Raw genomic sequence first — 12,875 nt, forward strand, 5'->3', positions numbered from 1 at the left:
GACAGTCATCAAAAAGTGGAGAAAATATGGGTTAACAGTGACGTTGCAAAGAACTTTACGTCCTTCCAAAATTGATGAAATGACTAGCCAAAAACTGGTCATGGAGGCTGCCAAGAGACCTACAGCAACACTGAAGAAGCTGCAGGAAATTCTGGCAAGTACTGGTTGTGTACTGTATGTGAAAACAATCTCCCATATTCTCCATATGTCTGGACTGTGGGGTAGGGTTGCAAGACAGAAGCCTTTTCTTAAACAGAAAAACATCCAGGCCTGGCTAAAATTTGCAAAGCAATACATTAAGTCTCCCAAAAGCATGTGGGATAATGTGTTATGGTCTGATGAAACCAAGGTTGAACATTTTGGCCACAATTCCAAAAGGTACGTTTGGCGCAAAAACAGCACTTTGCTTCACCAAAAGAACACCAGCCCTACTGTGAAGCATGGTGGTGGCAGTATCATGCTTTGGGGTTGCTTTTCTTCAGCTGGAACTGGGGATTTAGTCAAGGTGGAGGGAGTTATGAACAGTTCCAAATACCAGTCACTTTTGGCCCAAAACCTTCAGGCATCTGCTAGAAAGTTGAAGATGAAGAGGAGTTTCACCTTTCAACACGAAAATGACCCCAAGCATACACCCAAATCAATAAAAGAATGGCTTCACCAGAAGAAAATTACAGTTTTGGAATGGCCCAGCCAGAGCCCAGACCTAAATCCAATAGAAAATCTGTGGGGTTACCTGAAGAGGGCTGTGCACAAGAGATGCCCTCACAATCTGACAGGTTGGGAGCGCTTTTGCAAGGAAGAGTGGGCAAATATTGCCAAATCAATGTGCCATATTGATAGACTTCTACCCAAGAAGACTGAATGGTGTAATTAAATCAAAAGGTGCTTCAACAAAGTATTACTTTAAGGATATGCACACTTATGCAACCAGCTTATTGTACATTGTTTTTATTTTCCCCCTAACAAATTTGTTTTTTCAATTGAATTGTACAGGTTATAGGTCATATTAAAGGTGGAAAAAGTTTTGAAATGATTTATTGTGGTCTCATTTTTTTCATATCACAAAAACCTAGCATTTTAACAGGGGTGTGTAAACTTTTTTTATATCCACTGCACGTATCTATATATATATATATATATATATATATATATATATATATATATATATATAAAATGTGTGTGTATAAAATGTGTGTATGTGTGTGTATATGTGTGTATATATATATATATATATATATATATATATATATCTGTGTATATGTATGTATATTATATTTATATATATATATATATATATATATATATATATATATATGTGTGTGTGTATGGATCCACTTCAAAACATCTAAAACCCATAACATCTAATCTCATAACATTGAGACCAGAACATCTAAAACCCATAACATTGAATTTCATAACATCTAACTGTACAAATCACATGAAAATAACATCCCCTCCACATATGATGACACCAAACTGCCAAACACACTTTATATGATTCTGCAGGGGGGCTTGATACAGTGGGGTTAGGAAATTAACTACTTTTCTGCAGGGGGGGGAGCCCCCCTGCAGAAACATAGTAAAAAGTGTGTTTGGTAGTTTGGTGTCATTATATGTGGAGGGGATGTTATTTTCTTGTGATTTGTAGTGTTAGATGTTATGAAATTCGATGTTATGGGTTTTAGATGTTTTGGGTTTTAAATGTTCTGGTCTCAATATCATGAAAGTAGATGTTATGGGTTTTAGATGTTTCAAAGTAGACGTGTATGTGTGTTTTATATATATATATATATATATATATATATATATATATATATATATATATGTGTGTGTTTATTTTATATATAATATACATACACGAACACACGCGCACACTATCTTGTGTGTAATATCCAAAAAGACAAGAGAAAGGGAGATACAACTGGGCACAGCACATTGCCTTGTAGAAATTGGTATTAAAACTGAAGGGAAGGACAGAGGTGAGGGTAGAGGGTATGAATGGAAGCTGGGGGAAAGATTGTAAAACTAACTTAAGGAATATTTTTCATAAAGGGGATGATAATGCCCTCTTATGCGTTTTAGGGAGAAGTTGTAAAATGCGTGTAACAAGGGGTTGTCTTAGATACTTTTTGACAAGAGTAGGTAAATGGGTTACTGTTTGTGGTCTTTTGAGTATCAGTTCATCAAAGTGCTATTGAAATTCAGATTGAACATACAATAGAGTAAAGAATTTTTAACTTACCCTCAAGGTTTTGTAAACTGTGAATTAGTTTTTAGTTTGGCGCAGGGGCTTAGCACATTGTATAGGATTGTGGGAAATGCTTTGCCACCATGTGCTATCTTTAAAAAAAAAAAAAAAAGTTACCATTTTGCCTGTTTTTGCCTTTTATTCTGAAATGAATGAGTTTTAGGTCAGTCTGTGGCAAGAGTGTCTCTGTAAGCAGCGTTTGCAGTTGGATTGAGTAAATTGTCTCCTCAGCAGTCATTTTATGTTTATCACAGCTTCCTGAATTTTTGCAGGTGATAGTACATCTAAAATGACCTACAAAAGCAGTGGGCAGCATCTGATATTTTACTAGCATCCACTGGTTCAACAATTGTATGATACTTTCTTTGCAGTTGTCAAGGTGATTAGCAGTAAAAGGGCTCATCAGTATGTTGTAGTTTTAGTACACTTTTCGTGAAAGAAGAGGCAGAATGCTGGCTGAAAATGTAGGCCTGTTAGAATGATTAGTAGTTTAGGAATATAGATTTTTGAAGAAATGCCTTTGTCAGAAGGGGCTCTTTTGAGAAGCTAAAATGCTGTTCTGTTTTATAGCCTTTTGATGAAGATTACCTGAATCACCTGGATCCTCCTGTGAAGCACATGTCCTTCCATGCATACATCAGAAAGCTGACTGGCGGTGCTGACAAGTGAGAAATGTGATTTTTTTTTTCTTATGAGTTTAAGCATTTTTAATGGGAATTTAAGGCACAGCTGGATTCTTCTCATGCAATCTGTAATGTTAGGTTATTTAAAACAAATATTATTTAATACATTTTTCATTAAACTGTTCTTAAAACGTGAATATGCTAAAATATTACAAATTTCAAAAAGGAAGGAGACTCTGACTTTTCCAGTTTATTGTTTTTGCAACAGCCAATAAACTTGGAAATAAGCATTCTGATTTGAATAAATGATGGCACTGGTGCATTAGCGATCATGTAAATTGAGCTTTCATATTTTCTGTATAAATAGATTAGTTAGAACTACAAAAGTCATTCTAAAATATCTTTAAAATCATGGATAAAGCACATTTCCTATGTGCCCTTAATTGCTTACCTTCTGAAAATGTTCAGAAGCATTGTCCCAGAATACTGTCCATTTGTTGCTATTTTTGCTGTTTGTATTTAAGACGGTCTCCCCAAGTGGTTCAGTATTCATGAAATTTTCAGGGCATATTTCTGGCTTGATTCTCAAAAATGTCATCAGACTGAGGACTTCACCTCAGACAAATGATCAGCAAGTTTTAATGTGAATATTTTTAATGCTGTTTTCATGCCTCAATTGATAAAAGCATAAAAGGTTAATTTTTTTACACAAACATACTGTTTTTATGTTTGAAATCATGCCAACATTATATGCTTTATAGATGTTCTTCATCTCACATTGCTGCAGTCCTTACACTTGGGTAGTCCGCTGTCCTCGGTCGGCCCGAATATCAAAGTATAAGGCTGACGTCGGTCAAGGCGCATTTGACTGACATCAGGACGTCAGGGTACAAATGCGCATGACCGACGTCATATCCTCAGTCTTTTTTGCCGCATGGTCCGATGCAGAAGCAGCATTGCAAGTGCCGGTTGGCGTTCTGAGATTTTTCGATTTCGAAGTTTCAGACCGAGTTCAAAGTAGGCTAAGTCTATGCAGACTGTTAAAGATTTTTTGCAGGTCCACCCTCCAAAGTTTAGTAGAAATTGGCCTACTAAGGGGTGGACGTATCCTTCTTATGATTCCCAGTCTAGGGGTAGATCTAGACGTGGTAGGGGCAGAGCTCAGGGCTCTTTCAGGCCTAGAACAGGGAGTTCTCCTGCACAGTCTTCGGGTGAGGGCAGGGGTCAGTCCTTTCGTAAACAGACCCAATGACCTACCTTTTCAGCTGCCAGAGCCTTCTCGTCTGGCAGCACCTTTGGGAGGAAGGTTGGCACTTTTCAAAGAAAATTGGAATTTAATTACCCAAGACAGATGGGTATTGGATATCATACACCACGGCTACAGGTTTTATTTCCATACCTTGCCTCCTTTCAAAGGCATGCCAGACGTTCCAAGTCAACAAAGAATAGAGGCTCACAAACAAGTTTCTCTGTTGCTCCAAATAGGGGCCATACAGCCGGTCCCTATGCCAGAAGTGGGCCTAGGATTTTATTCTCGCCTGTTCCTAGTACCAAAGAAGGGGAACACGTGGAGACCAATTTTGGATTTATCTATCCTCAACACTTATCTGGACATTCCCAAGTTCAAAATGTTGACGTTGCAGCAGCTTTTACCTCTGCTGGGCAAAGATCATTGGATGGTAACTTTGGATCTCAAGGAGGCTTACCTTCATGTTCCTATCAGACTAAGTTGCAGGAAGTATCTGCGTTTTCGAGCTGGGACTTCTCACTATCAGTTCTCTGCATTGCCCTTTGGCTTATCTACTGCGCCCAGAGTGTTCACGAAAGTTCTGGCTCCAGTGATAGCTTTCTTCAGGCTAAAAGGAATACAGATCTATCCTTATTTGGACGACTGCCTGATTCTGGCTCAAGGAAGGGAAGAGCTTCTTCATCATTTGGAATATGTGATAGCAGTGCTAAGATGCCTGGGGTATTCTGTGAACGAAATAAAGTCCAGTCTAGTACCCTCTCAGGACATGTGCTTTCTGGGTGTGAGACTGAATACAGCATCCCAGATGGCCTTGTTAACCCAGGACAAACAAAAGAGTCTATCCCTTTACTTCCATCAGCTATCTCATCAGTCCGGGCTGACTGCAAGGACAGTCCTTCAAGCCTTAGGGTTCATGGCATCTTGTATTCTGGTGCTTCCCAATGCCAAACTGCATATGAGGAAGCTACAATGGTATCTCAAAATGTATGGACACAGCACTGCCAGGATCTGGACACTGTCATTCAAATAATACCTTGCATTCAAAAGGAATTTTGTGGTGGGCTCAGGAATGTCACCTAAACAAGGGACTCTCTGTGACCCGGCCAGAGGCGAGTCAGATTTTAACGACAGATGCCTCAGACAAAGCTTGGGGAGCTCATCTAAATGGAAAGTGGATACAAGACAAGTGGCCTGCCAGACTACAACATCTACATATCAACATGAAGGAGATGTTAGCAGTCCAGTTTGCATTAATAGCTTTCAAGGAATTACTTCTTCCAGGGCAGGTGTTGATTCTAACAGACAACACAACTGTCATGTGGTACATCAACAAGCAAGGGGAACATTCTTATCCATTGTGCAGGCAAGCAATGATTTTGTGGGAGACTGCTCTCAGTTTACAGCTCAATCTTCAGGCAAGGTTTCTGCCAGGAGCACAGAACTCCTTAGCAGATGTGTTGAGCAGACGAATTATGGATCCCCACGAGTGGAAATTGGATCCTCATGTATTTCAGAAATTGACAGTGTCATGGGGAACTCCAGACATAGATCTGTTCGCTTCTCCACTAAACCATCAGCTGCCAAAGTTTTGCACAAAAAGGTTTCATCCCACAGCTTGGAAAGTGGATGCTCTTTCTTTCAAACTGGAGCAATCTTCATGTGTATGCCTTTCCACCTCTGCCTCTCCTCCCAAAGGTACTTCTAAAGGTCAGACAGGACAAGCCGAGGATGATTTTAATAGCTCCGGATTGGCCTCGACAGCACTGGTACCCATTACTGAGAAGTCTGGTACGGAAGCCTCCATGGCCTTTGCCTTCGATTCCACACCTGTTGTCACAGGAGGACAGCCATTTGCTCAATGTCAAGCTTCACTCTCTGCACCTAACAGCCTGGCATATTCTGTTTTGAACCATAGTGGGCCTCCACTTCCTCAGCAAGTTTTGAATGTTATTTTGGAAGCTAGAAGGCCTAGTACAAGGAAAGTGTACGCAGACAAATGGAAGAGATTTTTATTTTGGAGTGCAGCAAAAGATTTTGATGTTTCTGAGCCTAATTTGTGTGTGGCTCTTCAATATCTTACTGAGTTACTAGACAAAGGTTTGTCTTTCTCTTCTATTAAAGTTCATGCTGCAGCAATTTCGGCTCACTATGATTGTGACCCACCATTGTTTTCTCATCCTTTGTTCAAGCAATTTCTTAGAGGGGCAAAGAATATAAGACCCCCACGAAGAGCTCCTACTCCTGCTTGGGATCTCAATTTTGTGTTGGAGAAACTCACTCTACAACCTTTTGAGCCTGCAGCTACTTCTGAGTTGAAATATTTGTCATGGAAGACTGCTTTTTGTTGGCCATTACCTCTGCAAGAAGGGTTTCTGAATTGCAGGCCCTTATGGCGGTTGAGCCTTTCTTGATTTTCCATAAGGATAGGGTATCATTACGTACTAATCCTTCCTTTATGCCTAAGGTGGTTTCTAGTGTGGCTTTAAACCAAACTATTCATTTGCCTACTTTTTATGCAAATCCCCAAAATAAAGGGGAAAAGATTTTGCACACTTTAGATGTACACAGGCAGTTGCGTTATTATTTGGACAGAACTAAAGGGTTCAGGCAGTCTCAGCAGTTGTTTGTTTCTTTGCTTTGAGTTCTCAGGGCAAGCCTGTGTCAAAACAAACTATTTCTAAGTGGATTGGGTTTTGCATTGCTTTCTGTTATTCCCATCATGGCAAGGAGATTCCAGCTGGGATTAGGCCTCATTCCACTAGGGCTACTGCCACTTCAACAGCTTTTTGAGGGGAGTGGCAACCAAGGATATTTTGGAGGCAGCTACTTGGAGTTCAGTGCATACTTTCTCTAGGCATTATCACCTGCCACTTTACTCTAAATCCAGGGCTGGTTTTGCCACTGCTGTTTTGCAGGGCATTTTGGCAGCTCCTGCTTCCTTGTAGTTAGCCATCCTCCCTTTCCTCTGCTTTGGGATTCTACCCAAGTGTAAGGACTGCAGCAATGTGAGATGAAGAACATAGTACAGTTTTGTACCTACCATAAATGTAGATGTTCGAAGATCCACATTGCTGCAGTCCAATTTACCCTCCCTCCTTCTCCTCTGTAGTTAGAGGTGGTTGTGTGGGTTGGGTTGTACATTTTGTGTATATTGTATATATTGTACATATAGTTAGTGCAAGGGTGGTTGGTTGGTTGTTTGCTGTCTTTTGGTTTTGACCTTTATTTTTAGGGTCTTCTGACATCTGGGGCAAGAAAAGACTGAGGATATGACGTCGGTCATGCGTATTTGTACCCTGACGTCCTGATGTCAGTCAAATGCGCCTTGACCGACGTCAGCCTTCTACTTTGATATTCGGGCCGACCGAGGACAGCGGACTACCCAAGTGTAAGGACTGCAGCAATGTGGATCTTCGAACATCTACATTTATGGTAGGTACAAAACTGTACTTTTTTGATACCTTTTAGTTATTTTACTCTGAAGACATTTGAAAGCTATGCATTAGTTTTCAACTGAATGCCTTGTAAAAGTTGCACTCTGTCTTCACAAAGGCAATTCCTGCCTGAATGACTCTCTCTACTGTTAAGACATTCTGATGACATTTTCAGAATAAGACCTCGTGATAATACCACTGTGTTCATCCATTATCACTACTGCAGTAGCCTTTGGCTATTCGGGTTATATCCTGCCTAGGATACAACTGGCCAGCTTCAAACAGTTCTGGCTCTCTCCCCCACATACACTTTGACTGCTGAGTGGATAAGCTCTTGGAGGGAAATCGGCAGTCTGAGTGTAGACAACTTAAGATCTTTCTTGCCACCTCTTGGAAAAGCAGCTCTGAGGCTTAACAGGTACAGCAGCAGCCTGCTTCAGGCTTCATTTCTGGCAGGTAAGCCCTAATAAGGGAACCCTTCCTCAAAAAAAGTATTACGCTTTTAAGAGAATTTTATTGTCTTTTATTTTTTTTTATATAAAGCAATGTTTCCTTCTAACGAATGCTGACAATTTTACTAATATCTGAAGTTTCCCGTCAGGAACTGCTGTTTTCATAAAGGAGCTTATTGTTTACTGGGAGCTGTTTTTAATATAAAAAAGTACTACAATTGAGACATTTTATTGGAAGGACTTGAATTTAAGGGTCAGGAAGGGTTTTTCAGGGCTAGAAACTTATTTTCTGGTTTTTGGTGCTTGTGTAAACTTCGTGACAACTTGCCTTCATTACTTGTTTTCTGTTTGGGTGCTTTTAGAGAAAGGGAGTTTGAGTTCTGAAAAGAATTTTTGGGTACAACTTGTGCTTTAAATTTTGAAGTGGGACTGTATGGGGAGGTGCAAGTGTGAGTGCAGCTTGTGAACACTTGTCTGAAAACTTACCTTTTGAATGACTTTTTCTACAGCATTTACAGGCAATCGCGCCTCTTCCTTAGCTTCATCATGGATACTTCAGTTCTGCTGTTTCTTCTACTGCTATATCTAAAACGAAAAAAAAAGGTGTGGGGGGGGGTCTTTGCTTATACCGTGGGATGAGACTGTGCCCCATCACTGGTGTGTGATTCTGCACTGGTCATTTGTTCCGCAGGCCACTGGGTTCTCCATGTTCATTCGATGTTTATTCAGCCACCATGGATCAGGAGTTAGTCACATCCTCTACAGCTGTTCCAGTGTCTAATCTTGGAATGAGGCAGCTATCTTCTTTGGGTCTGGGAGTTTCCTTGAGGTTCTTCCATGGGTAGCCTGAGAAAGAGACCTTTTGCCTGGGATCAAGTGCCATTTTTAGTCTTCTTCCAGGGAAAGAAAAGAAACAAAAGGTTAGACAGTGCTCATCTAAGGACTCTGTATCTTTTCACACTGATGATCTGTCTTACCTTGGCCAGAAGTTTATAGCAGGATGCTCTTTGTAGTCAGTGTTGTAATACTGATTCTTGGGTCTTCCTGCCATGCAGAAGCTCACAACTGACTTGATTTCCAAAGTCTTTGCATCATCTAATGACCAGTGTCTGGTTGTCATGGTATAAGAAGGGCATCCACTGGTGACCTCAATTCTTTCTAGCCATGCAGTTCTATGCGCTTCACATGTGTTCACTGCACACACTGCCCATTAGTCGGCTGATGTTACCAGAGATTCTCTTCCTTCCAGTCAGGTAAGTACCTCATTGGGGAAATTTCTCTACTAATCTAATGTTCAGAAATGTAAAATATTGCTTGATGTGCAGGAAGCAAATCTCGTGTAAAGATTTTCACTTGTTTTGTCTGTTCTCTCTGGGGTTCTCAGGATGACCTCTCTAACTGTCCTCACTGTGCAAAATTCTGTGCGAAAACTCTAAAACTTAGGACCAAGGTATTTGCTGCCCATATATAGAGTCATCCTTTTTGGCTTCCAGGGTGGCCTGACGATCTACTGCTACCACAGGGCCTCCTCAAACATCAGTGTCCACTAGGGTCATTCCAAAAAAACAGAAAGGCAAAAAGGCAAAGGACCCTAACATTTCTCAGAAAGTTCCAGCAACTGTCCTTAAGTCAGCCAATGACTAGGTGAGGTGCTTTTGCAGCCCCTTGGTCTGGCAACTTTTAGACCCGAACCCCCATGATTTCTGTTCTACCTTCAAATGTCAGCACGGTTCACACGTTTGTTGGGCCTGAGGTTGCTCTGCAGGTACCTGCTTCTGACATCTGTACCATGTCTTCTGAGAGAGACTGCTTGTCTTCCCTAACTACCGCAGTTACAACAGAAGTTGCCCTTGGAAGATTGTATCCTTTGGGCACACCTATAAAATGAACAAGCTAAAGCAAATCACTTTATTTGCTTTGCTTCTACCTCCTGCCAGCTCTATTCAGAGCAAAGCCCATGACCTGCTTAAAATAGCACAGGAGTTTGTGTTTCTCATGAAATCTGGAGAGCCATCTCACTAATCCACTTTCAAGGCCTCCATCTAAACAGAGCAGGGAAGTAACTTTTCAGAAAGAGGAATATTCCTCCAGCTTTGAGGATGAGGAGGAATTGTCTTACTCTGGACATTTACTACCTCAAACCTACCCAGACTCAAACTCCTGTATCACAGACTCCTCCACATCCCCCTGAGGACTTTTCGTTCAGGCTATCCCACATAAAATGAAGGAGGCTTTCAATAGGTAAAGTAAGCATTTATCCCAGGCCCAGACCCATTGTAGGGAGCTCCTAAGGCTACCTTTACCCAGACCACAGGCAACCCTCTTCCCCCATTGTATGCCATTATACGTTGCATTAGTTGCTGATTTTGAGGACATATCTCTACATCCTAATTCTCTGTCCCCTGCTCCAAGGAAACCAGACAGGTTTTACAGAGTGCCGTCCCCTGCCTAATGACAGGGAAAGCAGATTACTAGACAGACTTGGGAAGAAAGTCTGTGCCTCTGCAACCCTGGCTATGAGAGCTGTGAATCATCAATTTCATATGCTAAACTACCTTGGATTCTCCAAGACAAAATGCTACCAAAGGTAGAGTCTGTTGTGGATAGAACCTATCCAAGGAAATTCAAGAGGTGGCCAGAGACAGAAGCTTTACAAGTCTATAGACTTAAAATGTGGCTGTGATGCCTTAGATGCTTCTTTTAGGCTGCCACAGGTTCCGTCATCTGCAGACATGCATGGCGCTCAGGACCCTGCTCCTCTCCGATATGGTTAAGGCTGAACTAGTAGATGCCCCATTGGACAAGAAATTCCTTTTTGGCTCACCAGCTGAACAAGATTTTGAAAAACTGGACAAAAAAGGAAGTGTAGTAGGAACTACACTTAAACCTTGGTCTTTCCTTCCTGGACAAAACAAGAGAGGCCTTCTCATGGTGGAAAAACAAGGCAGGAGATGAGAAACAAAACAATCTCAAAGGGCAGGGGCCTCCAAGGAAACCCACCCAGCACTGACTGCAGCTGTGACTGTTCTACCCCTCTCCTTACCGCTTTCCAGCCCTCCCAGACCTCTAGCAGGAGTACTTTCCATTTGTTTAAACCAGTGGAAATCCCTCACCAGAGACCACTCATTCGTCAGCATCATAGAGGAGGGGGGTACTGTATTCAGTTCAGAGAAATTCACCCTTTCTTGAGCATTCCAAAATGACCAAAAAAGCAAGAAAGTTTCTTAACACTTATCCTCAGGGGAGCTGCTTCACTAAGGATCCATTCAACCTGTCCTTTCAGAACAAGAATGGAAAGGCTTCTACTTGAGGATTTTTCTAGTCCCAAAGAAAGAGGGTACTGGGAGATCCATTTTGGACCTTTCAAAGCTAAAGGAGTTTCTCAAAATTCAGAATCCCTACTTTGCAGAATTTACTACCCATGATCTTCAAAATGCCTCCATGGCAGCTATGATTTGTAGCAACGGACTCCCACTTCCAGTTCTGTGCTTTACCATTTGGGCTGTCTACTGCACCAAGAGGTTTTACAAAATGCCTAGCACCTCTGATAGCATGTTGCAGAACTGTAGAAGTCCATATTTTCCCCTTACTTAGACAACTGCCTTATTCAAGGACATATACTTGAAGAAAACCTGAACTCTTACAAGTTACTGTAGACTATTTTCAGAAGATAGGTCTCAGCCTAAATCTTGAGAAATCATAAACTCTCCCTCAAACAAGGATCCTCTTCCTGGGAGCCATTGTAGACTTGGTTCAACAGAAAGCGAGCCTTCCCCAAGACAAGATTTTGTTCTTGATAGGTTACTTGATGGATCTTCTTCCAAAGCAGCTCATCACTGCAAAAGAATTTCTGAGGATACTGGGGTACATGGCATCATTCAGCCTCGTGGTTCCATTTGTAAAGTTACACGAAGAAACTTCATTGGTTTATAAAAATGTCTGGAAACAGTACTCTCAATCCTTGGAAACCCTGCTACCTCTCCTTTCATGGCAGGAAAGAATACTATGGTTTAAAACACCATACAGAAGAACCCAGGAGCAAACTTCACTCTGCCGGACGCAAACACAATTTTCACAATGGACAGCTCAGATATACCTTGGGGAACCCACTTAGTTTCCCTGAAGGTACAGGGCATTTGGTCTTGCCAGAACAATATGGATGCTGTCTCGAGGGGGCTAACTCTCAGCCTTTTACATTCCAGGTCAGAGCAATACCCTAACAGATTCTCTAAGCATGGACCTTCTAGACCTCAAAGAGTAGATGTTAAGAGGTCTTCTTGGATTAGACTATACAGTGGAGAATCCCCACTTTAGACCTGTTCGCCTCTCTCCACAACAATTAACTACATAAGTTCTGCTCCATAAAATAACATACATGAGCTTGGAAGATAGATGCAGTCTCCTTATGGTAAAACTGGTTCCTGTACACATTCCTGCCCTTGCTCCTGATTCCCAGGATACTAACAAAAGGCAGGAAGGACAGATCCAGCATGACCTTAATGTGACACCATTCTGGCCAAAACAGCACTGGTTCTTCCTCCTTCCAGAGCTCAGGAATTGGAGAGTCCACACCATACAGATAGATCTCCTCAGCTAGGGAAAGGGGTCTGTCTTCCATCGCCATCTAGCCACCCTTAAGTTAACCACCTGTAGGATTGGGTTTTGACACCTAAGATGGCATACTGTCTCAAGAAGGTGCTCTCCATTCTAAAGGAAGCAAGAAAGTCCAATACCAGGAAATCATACTTGGCAAAATGGAAATGATTTTCTGCCTGGTGTCACAACAGTGACACTAACACTACTCATGCAGACATTAGCTCGGTCTTGCAGTACCTGTCAGGCTCCTTTGCAATAGGCCTTTCCTATTCC

General features: G+C 41.6%; 1 protein-coding gene across 1 annotated transcript in view; it reads left to right on the top strand.

Moving 5' to 3' along the window:
* Nucleotides 1-12,875, top strand: part of NPLOC4 (NPL4 homolog, ubiquitin recognition factor) — a 1,702,928-nt gene that overhangs the window by 603,875 nt on the left and 1,086,178 nt on the right. Inside the window, exon 6 of the mRNA XM_044085045.1 lies at nucleotides 2,819-2,913. Within this exon, the coding sequence (XP_043940980.1) occupies nucleotides 2,819-2,913 (95 nt within the window). The remainder of the gene's footprint in view (nucleotides 1-2,818; nucleotides 2,914-12,875) is intronic.

Source organism: Protopterus annectens, chromosome 10.part0 (assembly GCF_019279795.1).
Source record: "Protopterus annectens isolate FY-2018-M chromosome 10.part0, PAN1.0, whole genome shotgun sequence".
Classification (NCBI taxonomy): Eukaryota; Metazoa; Chordata; order Ceratodontiformes; family Protopteridae; genus Protopterus; species Protopterus annectens.